Below are 14,627 nucleotides of genomic sequence, written 5' to 3' on the forward strand. Positions count from 1 at the left end.
TGTGGTGTTGCTGAAGCAAATTTCTTGACTTGGTCCGTGCACGATGGAAGCTTGGCGTTTAGCCCACAACCAGAAAATTTCCTTGCGCAGACTTTTTTGTTGCTTTTCGTCCGTCAGCAAGTTTGTTGTCCTTCTGCTGAAAGTGCGGAGCAACAGTGGCCTGAACCACTTCTCCAAGTTTTATTGCCATCTTGCCTCTAGAGCAGTATCGATTGATCGATCCGCATCATGGGCACAGGCAAAAAGGAAGCTGCTCGTCGAGAGCGGCAGGGGAAGACGGGGGATGGAATGGCTAATGTTCGGGTCAAGGGTGAAAACTTCTATAGGTAACACTGACTCAATCTGCTTAATATAAAGCATTTCTTGTGTTCTTGGATCATGCTAACCGCTTGTAAAGAAATGCAAAGAAGGTGAAGACTCTTAATATGTACAAAGAGGGTCGGGCACAGCGAGACGCCTTTGGCAACGTCACGAAAGCTGCTTCCTACCAATCTCGAGAGGTACCAAATGCAAGGATTGAACCCAATAGGAAATGGTTTGGGAACACCAGAGTTATTTCGCAGGAGGCCTTGAATTCATTCCGAGAAGCCGTTGCAGAACGAGCGTCCGATCCTTACCAGGTTCTCCTTAAAACCAATAAGCTCCCAATGAGTTTAATTCGTGATGGACAAGCTCCAAACGGCTTGAAGCAGCATGAAGCGAAGGTTGCAGTGGAGGCTGCACCATTCAGTGACACATTTGGCCCGAAAGCACAAAGGAAGCGGGTCAAACTTAGTGTGGGAACGTTGGAAGAGCTTGCCGGCGAGACAGAGAAGATGCACGACACTTATCTGGAAAGGCTTGAGCAAGCAAAATTGCTGAGTGGAACATCGGGTGAAACCGGTGATAATACAGAGCAAGATGGAGAACTCACAGCCGCCAGGGAGCCCGTCTTTTCCAAAGGGCAGAGCAAGAGAATTTGGAATGAACTTTATAAAGTTATCGATTCATCCGATGTTGTCATTCATGTTCTTGATGCCAGAGATCCCGAAGGAACTCGCTGCAGAAGTATTGAAAAGTACATCCGCGAGGAAGCGCCACATAAACATCTCATCTTCGTGTTGAACAAATGCGATTTAGTGCCAACCGGTGTAGCTGTGAGTTTATCCCTAGCCTTTCTGTGCTTCTCTTTCCCATTACCATGATCTCCCAATCACTGGAACCAGTGCCATCGCATGTCAAGACTCCTTCCGGTGCACAGCACTGCTCTCTCGATGGAAGTTTGTCTGTTACAGCTTTGGCAGATTGACTCCGCCCGCCGCCTTGGCCTCTTTCTGAGGTTCGAGGTTAGACTTGCTTTTGTTCTGAAAGCGCTGTCGTACAGGGCCAGGTGTGTTTTGTTTTGAGTTGAGCTCTGCTCTCACCATTAGGGTGATCTCATAGCAGTTCTCTTAGTTACATTTCACACATTTATCCTTCGCATACTCGATTTATACGAAGCTCACTATATTCCGGATGCTAACTCTATTTTGATAAAAGGCGTCTTGGGTACGTGCTTTGTCCAAAGACTACCCAACACTCGCATTCCATGCTTCTATCAATAATTCCTTCGGCAAGGGGTCCCTGATCCAGCTTCTTCGCCAGTTTTCATCCCTTCACTCAGACCGGAAACAAATATCTGTTGGGTTTATCGGATATCCAAACACGGGAAAATCTTCCATAATCAACACTCTCAGAAAGAAAAAGGTTTGCACAGTGGCTCCCATTCCTGGAGAAACAAAAGTTTGGCAGTATATTACCTTGATGAAGCGTATTTACCTGATTGATTGCCCCGGAGTTGTGCCACCAAGTAACACCGACACAGAGGAGGACATCTTACTCCGTGGAGTGGTTCGTGTGGAAAACGTTCAAAATCCCGAGCAGTACATTCCTGGTGTTCTTAAACGAACGCAGCGGAAGCATATTGAAAGAACTTACGAAATCAAAAACTACACGGATGCCATTGACTTCCTTAGCATACTAGCCCGAAAAGGTGGCAGACTCTTGAAAGGAGGGGAGCCTGATCTTGACGGTGTAGCTAAGATGGTTATAAATGATTTCCTCCGAGGGAAGATACCGTGGTTCACCCCTCCTCCCCACACACCAGGTGAAGAGAACGAGAGGATCGAGGGACGTGATGGTCGTTTAGGAGAAATCTCCCGTAAGAGAAAGGCCGAAAACTTGGGGAGCCATGATGACAATATCGCCGAAGAACTTTCGTCGGAGAATCCCGAGGATGAGGACGATAGTTTTAACGGTTTTGACGACAGTGAGGAAGGGTCTGGCAATGAAGAAGAGGCCTCTTCTGACTCCGGCGATGCCACGGGTTGAAGAGTAGTCCTAATAGGAAAGTTCGGATATATCCTAGTGGAACTAGTTTGGTTGAGCCCGGCTCGCCAGTTATTTACTCATGCATCGCAAGAACCAGCTTCATCAGAAAGCAATTCTCGGAGGACTCCCAAGGGCGGTCTGCAGGTGACACATGGCCTTCACTGGCTGCTTTGTGTCGATTCCTGTCTGGACTGACAACTGGCCCCGCGTTACCTGCATGGGGCGTCGCCATTGCGGACGTCCTATCGCCACCCGGCTTGCTATAATGGCCATTGGAGCCATCTCTTCCCCCCAGCGGGATGATGTTCTTAGGAGCTCTAACAAGCAGCTACCTCTCTCCCGGGCGCCATGGACCCGTACCCCCATGAGTAACTTAGATACCCAATTGTATAAATTACTTTCTACTTGTTTTCCCCCGTGACGTAGAGACCAAACTTCAAGCCGTTAACTTAGCCGTGCGTGTCACCACCAGCATGGAGGTCCAGGGTCTTGGAAAGGCTTGCCGCGGTCACGTGGCTGCCAACGGGCTTTTGTCCTGCCAACCAGTATCATGTCCCCAGACCACCCAGCTTCAAAGACCTAATTGCCACTCCACAAGGAGAATCTGGCAAATACTGCCTTGGCCCCTTACAGTGGAAATGATACATCATCTCTATCTTTGCTCCCGGCCTTCAGCGACTGGGCGGTTGTTACACAATGTCTGATCGAGACGAGCGGAGCATGTCAATTGTTCCATACGCCTCCAGTCGTGACGTCGTTCTGTAAGGACGCCTCAACCGAGGTAATGAGAAGAAGTTGAGAAGCAGATTCTTTTGCTGATGTTGATGACCTGCAGTCGTCATAATGATGCAGTGGTAGTCTTCGACCGTGCCTCCAAGCAGCTAGTCCTCCAGAGCGCCGATAATGCACCAACGAACATAGAACCGCCAGAATGTCCCTACTGTCACCAGCGGCTGCGAGATGGAAACCACACTAACAGAGAACGAGGGCACACTCCAGCTGCTCAGCATGGGTTCGTTAACCCTGAGTATTTTCGTATGCTTGATGCGACGCTACCAGGCACCTCCGAACGATCTGGACCCCCGTCTCCCCGAAGGCGATTAGTACAACCGATACCGCTCGAGGGTTCACCCCTAGGCTCTTCGTACAGTGATGATACCACAGCTCCGGCGTCTCCTGGCATCTCTTCCACCGCATTCAGTCAGGGATATTTTAAGCGGTTTTTTGTCGAAGAAGGCGTGCTCGGTAGAGGCGGAAAGGGTGTTGTACTACTCGTTAAGCACGTCCTCGATGGTGTTCCATTGGGCCAATTTGCCTGCAAACGTGTTCCAGTAGGAGATGACCATGAGTGGCTAAAGAAGGTATTAATTGAAGTTCAGCTGCTCCAGGGTCTGTCGCATCAAAACTTGGTGCCATACCGGCATGTGTGGCTTGAAAATGCGAAACTGAGCAATTTTGGTCCAAGCGTGCCATGTGCCTTTATATTACAGCAGTACTGCAACGCCGGAGATTTGCAAAAGTATGTCTGTGGCTCGGTTCAGTCGGCCGTAACACCACAGCAACTGAAAGAGCGCTTGCGCCGAAGATCCAAAGGTGAGCCCGAAGTCCCTAGCTTCGGCGGTCCGGTCAAGCTTCAGTTTGAGGAGATATATTCTTTTTTCAAGGACATAACCTCAGGCCTGAAGTACCTACATGAAAATGGTTACATTCATCGTGATTTGAAACCGAGCAACTGCCTACTCCATGAAACTGGGCGCGAGCTCCGAGTTTTGGTCAGTGATTTTGGGGAAGTCCAGTCGGAAAACACTATTCGAAATTCTACTGGCAGTACAGGAACCATTTCCTACTGCGCACCCGAAGTGCTACGGCGTCTCTCCCCCAATGGTCCTTTTGGAAATTTCACATTCAAATCTGACGTGTTTTCTCTGGGGATGATTCTCTACTTTCTTTGTTTTGCAGAACTTCCTTATCGGAATGCCGATGTCATTGATGAAGACAAAGAGGACTTAGATGAATTGCGCACTGAAATAAGCCAGTGGGCTGGATTTGATGACGCAAGACGCCTTAGACCAGAACTCCCCGAAAAGCTTTATAGCTTTTTGAAAAGAATGCTTTCCGTTGACCCTAATGAACGCCCAACCGCTGCAGATGTTTTAAGTGGAATACAAACTGGTGTAGGTGCTTCCGATAGCCACAGGTACCATAGAAACGGCCGTTCGGCAGAAAGACGTTCGAAATCACTTGCCCTCCCCGTTGAATCGCCGAACCCTGCACCAGAAATGCGAAGTCCGAGTAATGGACTAGGTACCGGAATCACCCCAAGCCGTAACGCGCATGGCTACGGAACCAACAAAACAATCGACATTAGACGCACCTCTGAACCAGTTCCCGAAATGGGAGAAGAGATCCGGCCATCCGAAAATACCCTACTCATCCACTCTCCTACGGACACCGATCATTCCATTCTACATCCAGACCACCAGCGGATACCTGCAGCTAACCATCTCCTCATGCCCCCTCCACGACGATTTTCTTTTTATAGTCTCATTAGACACCGAATAAATGGCCATTATGTTGCCATCACACTTGCTTTCCTCAAAATCCTCTCTATCACCCGGCCTTGTTCACCTCTGGCAGTGAACACTTGGATATTTTACCCACTTCTTCTTCTTGCTATATCAGATTTAGGGACCACCAGGACCTGGATTCATGTTTCAACGTTGGTGATACATTTGATCGTTACCGCTTTTGCTTTGCGTTTGGACTTTTTTTGTCTTAGAGCGAGTAAGTTTCAACACTTCCCACTAAACCTGTGATGACCCAACGGGGGTTGATGTTGGCTTGTAAGTTCGATAAAGAGAGGCCCTGATTTTGCTTATGATTTTTACGAATGTTTATAGCTATGATGTATTGTAACAAAATTAAAGTACGCATATAAAGGTTCAGGTTTATATTCCTATGGCGGAGATAATTGACTTGCATGGGGTGTAGTGAGGGAAACGTAACCACAATCCCATGGTCACATCACATCCGATGCCTTCTCAGAAGACTTCGAGGGATAGCGGGGGAAAGGTGGTCAGAGACCTCACCCTTAAAGAAGCACCTATATTATGTGAGGTGTTTTTTAAGTTGATTTTGGAAAGTCAATGTATTCAACATGGTCCATCAACAGATATCCCTGGGACCAGCCGAAATGTGAGGCAAACCAAGTTGATTAATCAAATGTGGTGAGACAGTGATAAACAACCGGGCTGTTTACCCCTCTGACAATTCCAAGAAAGCTTGGCTTTCAAAGACATACCTTTCGAGGTATGCTCTGGGATAAAAAGATAAAGCAACATAAAGATCTAAAGGGAATAGGTTGGTGGGTACGGAGTACGGAGAGAATATTTATCGAATAGATTTTTGTAATTTGAATGCATCTGATTTATGTGCATGACGTAATGCTGATGCAGAGTACATACCACGTTAACTCCCCGAATTCCCTTTCACTCTGGCAGATTTAAAACGACTCATGCGCGGTTTATTAGAATTTGACTCGGCATCAAGAGGAATGATTTGAGGTTCGTCTTCTTCTCGCATGAATCCGCCCTCCTGCTGGATTTTCCTGTTTCGAAGATTGTAAAATTCCGTTGCAATCTGTCGCTTGAGAAAGGCCTCGTCGAAGTCCTCAGGATCTGGAGGGAGAGCTGAAGTGTCATTGACTTCACGTTCAATGAGATTATCGGCGATCGTGCTTGATCTGGAAAAATCGGAATCTGGGTCTTCAATTGGCTGAGAAAAAGGTTTTGGATCCGAAGTCGTAGCTGGGAAAAGTGTTGGCGTGACTGGAGGAGCTTTCGAGCGGAATAATGGGGGTGAAGTTTGCGAATTTGTGGTGAGAGGCACAGAGACGGGTTCCGGCAGAACATGTCCTTCACCTGCCCGGGCGATTTTGAAGCGCGATGCCTTTTTCCTTGGCTTCGACTCGAAAATAGCAGTGTTATTCGGTGCGCTAGAATGTTCCATTACTACATCATGGATAGCTGGAGTTTCAGGAGCCTTCCGCTTCCTAGGACTTTCGGGTGAGTTGCCAGCTGGAGCGAGAGTAGATGGATCTGGTGCAATATCTAGCTCGTCTGCAAAGGCAACCTTTTTTTTCTTTGCCAGTTTGTCTTCATTTTTCCCAGATATTGCAGGCTTCAAGTCAGGTTCTTCCAGATCCCGTCTAACTTCAGGAGGGAGGATACTGGGGTCAGGACCAATATTGTGCAAACTCTTGGCATTTAGTTTCTTTTCGAGGTCTCGCATTTGCCTGTGATATTCATCGGAAAGAACCCGCCTTGTGGCCCGACCATATTCATCCTCCTCTTCATACTCATCACTCATGATATAGTCATCGTATTCTTCGTCGGATATGGAAAACTCACTGCCAGATTCGTCTATTTCGAGTTCCGCAACCACAGCTCCAACTTCTTCAAGACCATATTGGAGAATCTCTCTACGCAATGCAGCGTCTTCAGGAGATTCGTCTATCTCTGGCATTTGAATATCACCATCCCTGTCCATTTGCTCAGACACAGATTGGCTACTCACAGTCGAGCCAACTGTCGGAATGTTGGAGACCGAACCACTTGCCACGTCACCATCAGCCAAACGGTGTTCAAACCGTCCAGTACTTTCATTTGCATCGGTCACCTTTGTATCCGTCGTGAGGCCCGCGTCCACGCCCATGGGATTAGGATCTTCTTTGCTTTCCGCTTCCGATATCGCCTTTGAATCTTCCATGTTGCCCTCCGGTATATCTTTCACGCCTGCCCTTTTAAGAACCTCTAAGATTTCCTCCGCTGACCTTCCCGGTGTAGTCGTAGAACCTGATATCACCCTCCCTGCGTCGTCAAGCTCTTCCACAATATCCGTCATCGGTAGTCCTTCTTCATTAAGATCCCCACCAGGTTGTTCAACGACCAGCATCTTCAGTAACTTTTTCTCAGCCACCTCAATCCTCTTTTCCAACGTCCTGATATTATCTCGTACATAATCAACACGGCGTCCAATCACCTCGATGACCTGCCGTCGGTTCCGATTCACGCCCTGCGGTTCGCCTAGCAAATTCTTGATCTCATTTTCAGTAACGAGCAATCCGCCATAATCCTTTGCAGTGCGAAGAATATCTTCCTTTGAGCTGTTATCATCGAGAGCGGATAACTCTTCCTTTAAGCCGTCGAATTCTGCATCCCAGACACGCCATTTGTACAGAGATTGCTGGAGATCGGAAATTTGATGCTCCAACTCCGCACGTTGGCGCTCAAGACTTGAGAGAATATCTTCTGATGTAGACATCGTATTTGTTTAGCTCGAGCTCACGACTTGGAGCTTGAAGAGGAAAAAACGCTGAGTTGCTGGAGTGCCCGAAGACCGCGCCTTGGATCCAACTTAGTTACATAATCAAGAGAGTTGATTATATAATAAAGCCAAGCACCTAGGTTAACTAGTTAAGTAACTTAGTTATTTAGTTTGTACTCCGTACTCCGTACCCCGTACAGAGTAGGTATTATGAACTCCTATGGAGTTGAACTTAACAACTTATTCATGTGATATATCAAACACTGGCAAGCCTTTGCACTCATGATTTGTGGATAGACGAATGTACAGAGCATGAAGGTTGAAATTAAGAAATTTTAACTGGTGTTTGATTTATCATGTGAATAACGATCAAGTTCACTGTGAACTAAAATAACTATCATGTGACATTAAAATGAGAGTGTGGACGACATGAGAGAGAGTGAAAAGATAAAAAAGTCTAAAAGGCTTGAAATGCAGTATGAATCCCATAAAATCCTCCGCCAGTACCAAAAGAAAAAAAAAAAAAGCAAATATCTCACATAAACATTATGCCCATTTTCCTAGCACAGCCATTGCAATCATACCCAGAAGCAGAGAAAGCATTCCAAGACAGGTTTTCATAACCCCAGTCTGTCTAAATTCCCCATAAACCCAATCATGACCCCACATATTTACAAGGGATGCCCACGTCAAAATGCCTGCAGAGAAAGAGTCGAGAGTTCCAATCGCAATAATGGTGCTTCTATCGTTTCCGTTGAACGTCTTGCGGACGCCAAGTCCGATAGCCATACCAATTGGAGTGATGAGTGTAAATATAGTTGCCATGATGAGTTTCATACCGGTCGCCATCTTGGCAAGGTCGGCAATTCTGGACCCAAGGGCCAAGCCTTCGAACATTTGGTGAAATATAATCACAATAAACAGAGGTGTGTATGCCGAATCTCCAGCAACAACGAGAGTGAGACCGAGAACTATACAGAGTCAGATTTATCCTCTGCTAAACGAGGGCCGCTTATCCTGGATGTTAAACTTACTAATAGAATGGAAAACAATTCCAGCTTCCATAAGAATGACACTCAGTTTATCGCTTCGTGGTGCATGCTGATGGGACATCTCGGGAGCAACGGCACACGTTCTTGACGAATCCTTTTGGTTTGCCTGCTGTGTTGAGCTAGATACCGAGCCCTCCCGGTCAGACTCTGGACGAATCCTCGAAGCCATCACTCTATGGCCAAAGTACTCCAACAAGAAAGTTAAGAACAGACCCGCCATCATGATGGCGGTAGCCGTGGCTTCGTATTGAAGGCGTCCGAGACACCTGTTCGCGAACGTAAGCTGCGCATGGGTCAAAAGCTAATGATGACATTAGATGTAGACACTCAAGGGATCTGGAAGTGGATAACTAACATGAATGAAGGCAGTAGCAACCATAACACCGGTACCGAACTGCTTGATGATAAGAAACGCCGATGCGCTTGCCGTCGAAGGAGAAAACCGCTTCCAAAGTATGGGGGCGAAAACGGCGATACCGCTGGTGATCAAAATAGCGAAAAGCGAACCAATACGGTAAGGAACGTTGTAATTGCGGTCGATCCTGTCACAAACTAATTGTGGCTCGTTTTCCGATCCGCCTTTTGGGACACAATGTCTTGTTCGGTTAGCGACTATGCTGGTGGGAGAGATCATTTCAGAAAACATACTCTACACCTGCATGAAAGTGGCAATCGAGCTCCTGCTGGTCATTGCCATGGTTGTGGCCGTCGTGCCCTCCTGTAGGACTTGAGGCTTCTGCTGCCAACACCTCGACTTCTTCATTGTTAGGGCCTACGCAGTACCTAGGATTGAAATCAGCATCCTTGTTCGACGTCCGTAGTTGGGATTGATAAAGGTGAAGTTTCGAGAAGCACGTACAACTTAGATCCATGTCGATGACAATCGGTATATTGAGTAGGTGGCGTAGTATTCGGCCCTGCCGGCCCCGTTACCTGAACCTCTTTGCCGTCTCCAGCGATACAAAAACTGTCTATATGTGAGAAGGAGTTTCGGTGATTTCGCACAGGGACTACATACGTCTTGGTGGCGTGCAGGTGGCAGCTCGTGATGGCTGTTGTCTGAGCCGCATTTGTAGCGGTTGGAGTTGCGCTTGCAGCATTTGGTGCGGTTGAAGGAGCCGAAAGATGTGTCGTGACAGGAGTCTCTTGGCCATCAGGGCCGTAGCAATATCTGGAACAATGTGTTAATGAAGTCCCCCGATCCCCAAGGCTGGCCACTTACTCAGTTGAGCCGTGGCGATGGCAATTAGAAAGGCTTTGTGCGTATAGTTGCGGAGCTAGCAGTGATGTAATAAGACAAATCTGAGTCCAACCAGACATGCTGGAAAAGATTCTCGAAAACATGTCGTAAGCACAGCCAGACAGAAATATCTGGTCAACGAGCTTGAAACACGGAAAGTATTGCGAATGGCAGTGGACTATACAGAGTACTGGGGGAAGGTCCTCAGCCTTCAAATACGAATGGAAGTCGGGCCGCGCGGGCAAAGGTTCTCATTCAAAAAAGAAAAAAAACTAGTAACCACCAATGCTCTCGCTGCAATACGAGAGAATCCTGTTCAAGATGGAGTCGTATTTGAAATGAAAGATCTCCGAAGAACGCCAGAACAGGCAAACGCTCTGCATCCAACAGCGCGGATGGAAAAATTAAATATATCGCCAAGATACAAAGGAGTGCCATATCCCACCTTGAGAGACATTAAAACGGGATGTTACCGCCAAGTTGGCTGAGACCTTGCTCGTCCAATTAAAGCATCCATATGTGAGGACTTTGGTGGAAAAGTCACCGGAACATTAGCCGACGCCGCTGTGGACACGAGCCAGGCTGACTGAGAAGAACGTGGTCTTTTCTCCGAAGCCACTCGGCAAGGCAGCGCCAAAAGGGAGAGAAGCGGGATTCGGGTTGCTGAGGACCTTCGGAGACAGCATTGTTGGCGCGAAGCTCCATATTTGGGCTTGGCAACGTCTGACAGCCAGGCAAAAGGCACGCGATTGCCGGGAAACGAAGCACCAAGATGGGCACGGGCACGGACTCGGAGAGAGAACGAACCCCATCGCTCCAGTAAGCGAGCTGCCAGCCCGCCAGAAACACCTGACATCACGAAGGCGGATGGGATGGAGGACGTCCGGTGTGAACGTCGAATTAAAGTTGGACAATCAAGAACCTTGGGGTGCTGACTCAGCTACGCAGGCCACCTCGCATCATCAATGGTGGCAATCGGGGGAAGGGAGGGGACCGCGCCGGCATCGTGACCACGGGAAGGCCGTCAACGTCCAGGAGATATGGGCCGGCTCACTGTGGAGCATCCCGAGATGCGGCACCCGGACACACTGGGCTAATTGACTAGTTCGGTGCAATTTGAGAACCTTGCGCGTGTAAGGCCAACTCTGCCAGTGCAGAGCGAGTTGGCCAGAGAGAGTCTGGCTGGATGTATCTTTGTATCCTCCTTGCGTGGATGGAAACTTACATGCGTTAAATAGCTATCCAGGCCCAAGTTCTCCTCCCCCCAGTCACAATCGAAACAGGGACCTTGACCTTGCTTTCCAAAATGCAACTATATCTCGTTTCCCTTTTGGCCGTTGTCAGCCCCCTTCATGCTGCTCCCCTCGCAGGGCGAAATTCTTACCCTGGTCATGATCTCCCTGCATGGAATCATGGCGCAGTCACTCAATACCCTATCCATGATTCCTGCAACGTCACTGAAAGGCGGTTGATCGAGAGAGGACTTCAAGACGCCATCACCCTAGCCAACCACGCAAAAGAGCACGTTCTCCGATTTAGCAATAGCTCTTCCATATACCGGAAATACTTTGGTAATGCTCCCTCAGGAGAAGTTATTGGCAACTTGGACAGAATCGTCAATGCCAATAAGGCGAACACTCTATTCCGCTGCGACAATCCCGACGGTAATTGCAAATTACCAAGTAAGTACATTCGCCCGAGAAACTCCATTTCACGGAATGAATGAAAACTGAATTCACATGCTTCAAAGAATGGGGTGGTCATTGGCGGGGGTCTAACGCTACCGGTGAAACCGTGATCTGCCCGCTGTCATATACAACTCGGCTATTCCTTGAGTACTTCTGTACAAGAGGTTACACCGTTGCCGGTTCACCTCTCAATACATACTTCGGTACTGACCTGCTGCACCGGCTGTACCATCTCCCTGCAATCGGAGAGGGCCATATCGAACATTTCAGCGATTCATACGAGGATGTGCTCGAGCTCGGAGCCCATAACTCTTCTTTTGCCGTCCGTGATAGCAATGCCCTCCAATATTTCGCTGCGGACGTGTATGGTTTTGACATAGCCGTTCCGGGAATTGGATGTGCAGGGACTCCTTCCCCAAAGCCAAGTACTACCTCGCAACCTCCAGGGACAACGACAGCCGCTGTGCCACCTGTTAGTATTGCAAACCCCCCTAGTTTAGGAATGAAGCGCTAAACACCATTGTTTCAGGGTTGTCATACACATGACGGTGGTGTCATTCATTGCCCTTGATTTGCGAACGCGCTTATTGGCCCGTAACTGTAGATCAGCACGGCCTCGGATTGGATATTTTGATGATGCGTTTGCCCCGCGCAGTATCTTGAATAGAAGTGGGAAATACCGAATTCTTGTTTTAAAAACTGTTCGTTCCCATGCCGATGGAATGGCCTGCTAACGGACAATGTACATACATATGCCGAAATGAAAGTAGTAACGCGAAATCAAGGTCTTGTGCAGTTATATGTCGATTCGTCTCATTCTAAAATTCCGTGCGAAGAGCCGGCTAGAAGTACCATTCTCCCCATCCCTCGGGTCTCCAGCTCTTCAGGTATTTGGTGCGATATAATTAGGAGCTTGTGAAAGGCGAAAATGTTCTTGTGCCATTGAAGGAGATTATTCAGCTTGATGTTCCCTCTTTCAACTTCACCCTGGAGTTGGTGTAACTGCCTCTGAGAATAATGAAGAACGTCTTCCTTCGAAACCATTTCATCACAGAAAGAATTCCAGGTCTCCAGATCCAAGATCACTTTGGATTTGAGGAGATTTTTGCTGATTTGTGAAGCTTGGTTTTGAATAAAGAGGTCGTCCAGATATCGGGATTGAACATCTCTCCATGCACCATGAGCATAGTAAATACTTTGGCGCAGTTTATCCTTCATATATTTAATAAACCGATAATCAAAGATGGTGCATTGAATATTTTGGTCCCAATCTTTACCGAGCAACTCGTAGGGTGGCTTAGGAGCATCCTGCTCAATCCACCGAGTGAGTGGATCCTCATGCTGGATCACGGTAGTGCCGGTGTTCAGTAGCAACTGCCATTTCTTGCTATCTAAACTATGCCGGTCGAACGAGGTATGCCTTTTCGGTATGATATGGGCGACAGCCATGGAGTTTAGAGAATTCTGCCAAATGACCAAGGTGAAATTCCTGCAGTCGAAGGTTGCCCTGTAGGATGCCATGGCGCTGTCTCGTACGACTCGAGGAATGCCGCCGTTTGCGTAGCCCAAAACCACCAATCCCCAAAAGTCCATTCGAGCTGCCGGCAGCGAATTTGCTATCCCAATACAAGATATCCCGTCTGTTACTCCCTTGATGAAGGCACCGGGCATTTGCTCAGAAAGTGATCTGTAGAGCGGTAACCAGCAACATTGTCCACTGGAATGGGCTCTCCACCAATTCTGGGCCTTTTCGAGAGAAATTCTGATAACATCGGGCCACCGCTCATTGTCAATGGCAAAAACTTTAGCCAACCTGGGTTTTTCTTCTCCTGTGCTTCTGGAAACGGAAAGTTCGCAGAAGGTATTGCAATCTGCACCGTACCATGCTTTGACGATGTCTTCTGTCTCGAGCCAGTCATCAAGGGTGCGAAGGGCTTCGATGCCAATTACTAGAGGTGCTCCTGCCACCGGATCCATTCTGATGGCATCTGGTCGAAATGAACTTGAAGAGGAGGCATTCGATGGCAAAAATTCGAGGTCCCCCAAGCCGAACAAAAAGGATCAGCACGCGGATGGCCATTGACTTTTATCGGCCAACTTTCAGGTTTAGAGCTGCGTCATAGGAGGGGCGTACAGTACTCGAAAGTTTAACTTCACGTGGTTGGTAATTTCCACCTGTAAAGAATGGAAGAAAGAGGGATTTTTCGAGGTAGGGTTTCTCTGCCTCTTGGCACTTGATATACTTGCGATTTGAGCTGCTGCCCATTCCTGAATAACCCACCAATCTCGAATACACCCTGGAGCTGGGCGAATAGCTTCAGTGAGCCCCGCAGTCACCTAGAATTTCTCAATGCATTAATGGCGTGTAACATGAAATAGAAGTCCTGGATGGCTGATTCAGAAACTAGTTGAATAAGATAACAATTGGAAGTAAACACAAGGCCTTCCAGGTAGACGATGGTCTATGAACGTAGCCGTGAGTTAGAAGAACCCTTTTGACTTTACTGCCTTCCCAGACCACTTGTCCATGATAAGGTACCACAGCTGATATTTGGAGATCGGCCCCAAGGCTGAACCTTGGGGCCGTACCTAGTGGCTAGCACCATTCCTTTCGAGTGACTGTATTCCACCATTGAATAACCTGGTTCCAGCTCCTTCAACCCGGAGAAAACGCCTAGTGTAAGTGGCAACTGGGGGAAGGAGAACGATATGGATGTTATACGCGAAGTCGTCCGGCTTGAGCAACCCTAGGAAACACGCCAAACTCGATTTATTCCGGCACACACTGGCCACGAAGGATCCACGTCAAGCATTAAGGCACATGGTGCGATAAGGGACGCAAGGACACGTCAAAAAAGTGGCACTTATATCCGCAGCTCCGATCGACGCAGGCACATGTACTCCGTAATATCGAGGCTCCATCACTCCTCCAATGTCACTGGTATGGAGATGCAATCGTGAATCCGAAAACAG

General features: G+C 48.0%; 6 protein-coding genes across 6 annotated transcripts; 3 read left to right on the plus strand and 3 right to left on the minus strand.

The window, feature by feature from the left end:
* Positions 1–116: 116 nt before the first annotated feature.
* On the plus strand, positions 117–2,753 carry CIMG_08333 (nuclear/nucleolar GTP-binding protein family member). The gene is made up of 3 exons (XM_001241169.2): positions 117–326; positions 398–1,136; positions 1,519–2,753. The coding sequence occupies exons 1-3, from the start codon at positions 229–231 to the stop codon at positions 2,347–2,349; spliced, it is 1,668 nt and encodes a 555-aa protein (XP_001241170.2). The 5' UTR covers positions 117–228; the 3' UTR covers positions 2,350–2,753.
* Positions 2,754–2,930: 177 nt separating this feature from the next.
* On the plus strand, positions 2,931–5,302 carry CIMG_13235 (IKS protein kinase). Its single transcript, XM_001241168.2, has 2 exons — positions 2,931–3,110; positions 3,185–5,302. Exons 1-2 carry the CDS (start codon positions 3,046–3,048, stop codon positions 5,163–5,165), a joined length of 2,046 nt encoding a protein of 681 aa, XP_001241169.2. The 5' UTR covers positions 2,931–3,045; the 3' UTR covers positions 5,166–5,302.
* A 434-nt stretch (positions 5,303–5,736) lies between these two features.
* On the minus strand, positions 5,737–7,690 carry CIMG_08331 (uncharacterized protein). The gene has a single exon (XM_001241167.2). The coding sequence runs from the start codon at positions 7,669–7,671 to the stop codon at positions 5,818–5,820; it is 1,854 nt and encodes a 617-aa protein (XP_001241168.1). The 5' UTR covers positions 7,672–7,690; the 3' UTR covers positions 5,737–5,817.
* Positions 7,691–8,060: 370 nt separating this feature from the next.
* Positions 8,061–10,270, minus strand: CIMG_08330 (ZIP zinc/iron transporter). The gene is made up of 7 exons (XM_001241166.2): positions 9,949–10,270; positions 9,745–9,897; positions 9,586–9,693; positions 9,375–9,509; positions 9,082–9,322; positions 8,709–9,027; positions 8,061–8,645 (listed from the first exon to the last, which is right to left on the minus strand). Exons 1-7 carry the CDS (start codon positions 10,068–10,070, stop codon positions 8,221–8,223), a joined length of 1,503 nt encoding a protein of 500 aa, XP_001241167.2. The 5' UTR covers positions 10,071–10,270; the 3' UTR covers positions 8,061–8,220.
* Positions 10,183–12,434, plus strand: CIMG_08329 (uncharacterized protein). Its single transcript, XM_001241165.2, has 3 exons — positions 10,183–11,648; positions 11,717–12,126; positions 12,184–12,434. Exons 1-3 carry the CDS (start codon positions 11,273–11,275, stop codon positions 12,223–12,225), a joined length of 828 nt encoding a protein of 275 aa, XP_001241166.1. The 5' UTR covers positions 10,183–11,272; the 3' UTR covers positions 12,226–12,434.
* On the minus strand, positions 12,316–13,707 carry CIMG_08328 (uncharacterized protein). Its single transcript, XM_001241164.2, has one exon. It carries the CDS (start codon positions 13,629–13,631, stop codon positions 12,468–12,470), a length of 1,164 nt encoding a protein of 387 aa, XP_001241165.1. The 5' UTR covers positions 13,632–13,707; the 3' UTR covers positions 12,316–12,467.
* Positions 13,708–14,627: the final 920 nt, after the last annotated feature.

Source organism: Coccidioides immitis, assembly GCF_000149335.2.
Source record: "Coccidioides immitis RS genomic scaffold supercont3.3, whole genome shotgun sequence".
NCBI lineage: Eukaryota > Fungi > Ascomycota > Eurotiomycetes > Onygenales > Onygenaceae > Coccidioides > Coccidioides immitis.

Excerpts from the sequence above, each read along its gene's own strand:
- CIMG_08330 (XM_001241166.2), bottom strand. The coding sequence starts at position 10,070 with ATGTTTTCGAGAATCTTTTCCAGCATGTCTGGTTGGACTCAGATTTGT. Across the intron at positions 9,898-9,948 it reads CATCGCCACGGCTCAACTGA|ATATTGCTACGGCCCTGATG; the intron begins GTAAGTGGCCAG and ends ACATTGTTCCAG. Across the intron at positions 9,323-9,374 it reads CACTTTCATGCAGGTGTAGA|ACATTGTGTCCCAAAAGGCG; the intron begins GTATGTTTTCTG and ends TAACCGAACAAG.
- CIMG_08329 (XM_001241165.2), top strand. The coding sequence starts at position 11,273 with ATGCAACTATATCTCGTTTCCCTTTTGGCCGTTGTCAGCCCCCTTCAT. Across the intron at positions 11,649-11,716 it reads CGGTAATTGCAAATTACCAA|AATGGGGTGGTCATTGGCGG; the intron begins GTAAGTACATTC and ends CATGCTTCAAAG. Across the intron at positions 12,127-12,183 it reads CGACAGCCGCTGTGCCACCT|GGTTGTCATACACATGACGG; the intron begins GTTAGTATTGCA and ends CCATTGTTTCAG.
- CIMG_08333 (XM_001241169.2), top strand. The coding sequence starts at position 229 with ATGGGCACAGGCAAAAAGGAAGCTGCTCGTCGAGAGCGGCAGGGGAAG. Across the intron at positions 327-397 it reads AAGGGTGAAAACTTCTATAG|AAATGCAAAGAAGGTGAAGA; the intron begins GTAACACTGACT and ends CCGCTTGTAAAG. Across the intron at positions 1,137-1,518 it reads TAGTGCCAACCGGTGTAGCT|GCGTCTTGGGTACGTGCTTT; the intron begins GTGAGTTTATCC and ends TTTTGATAAAAG.
- CIMG_08331 (XM_001241167.2), bottom strand. The coding sequence starts at position 7,671 with ATGTCTACATCAGAAGATATTCTCTCAAGTCTTGAGCGCCAACGTGCG.
- CIMG_13235 (XM_001241168.2), top strand. The coding sequence starts at position 3,046 with ATGTCTGATCGAGACGAGCGGAGCATGTCAATTGTTCCATACGCCTCC. Across the intron at positions 3,111-3,184 it reads TCCAGTCGTGACGTCGTTCT|TCGTCATAATGATGCAGTGG; the intron begins GTAAGGACGCCT and ends GATGACCTGCAG.
- CIMG_08328 (XM_001241164.2), bottom strand. The coding sequence starts at position 13,631 with ATGGATCCGGTGGCAGGAGCACCTCTAGTAATTGGCATCGAAGCCCTT.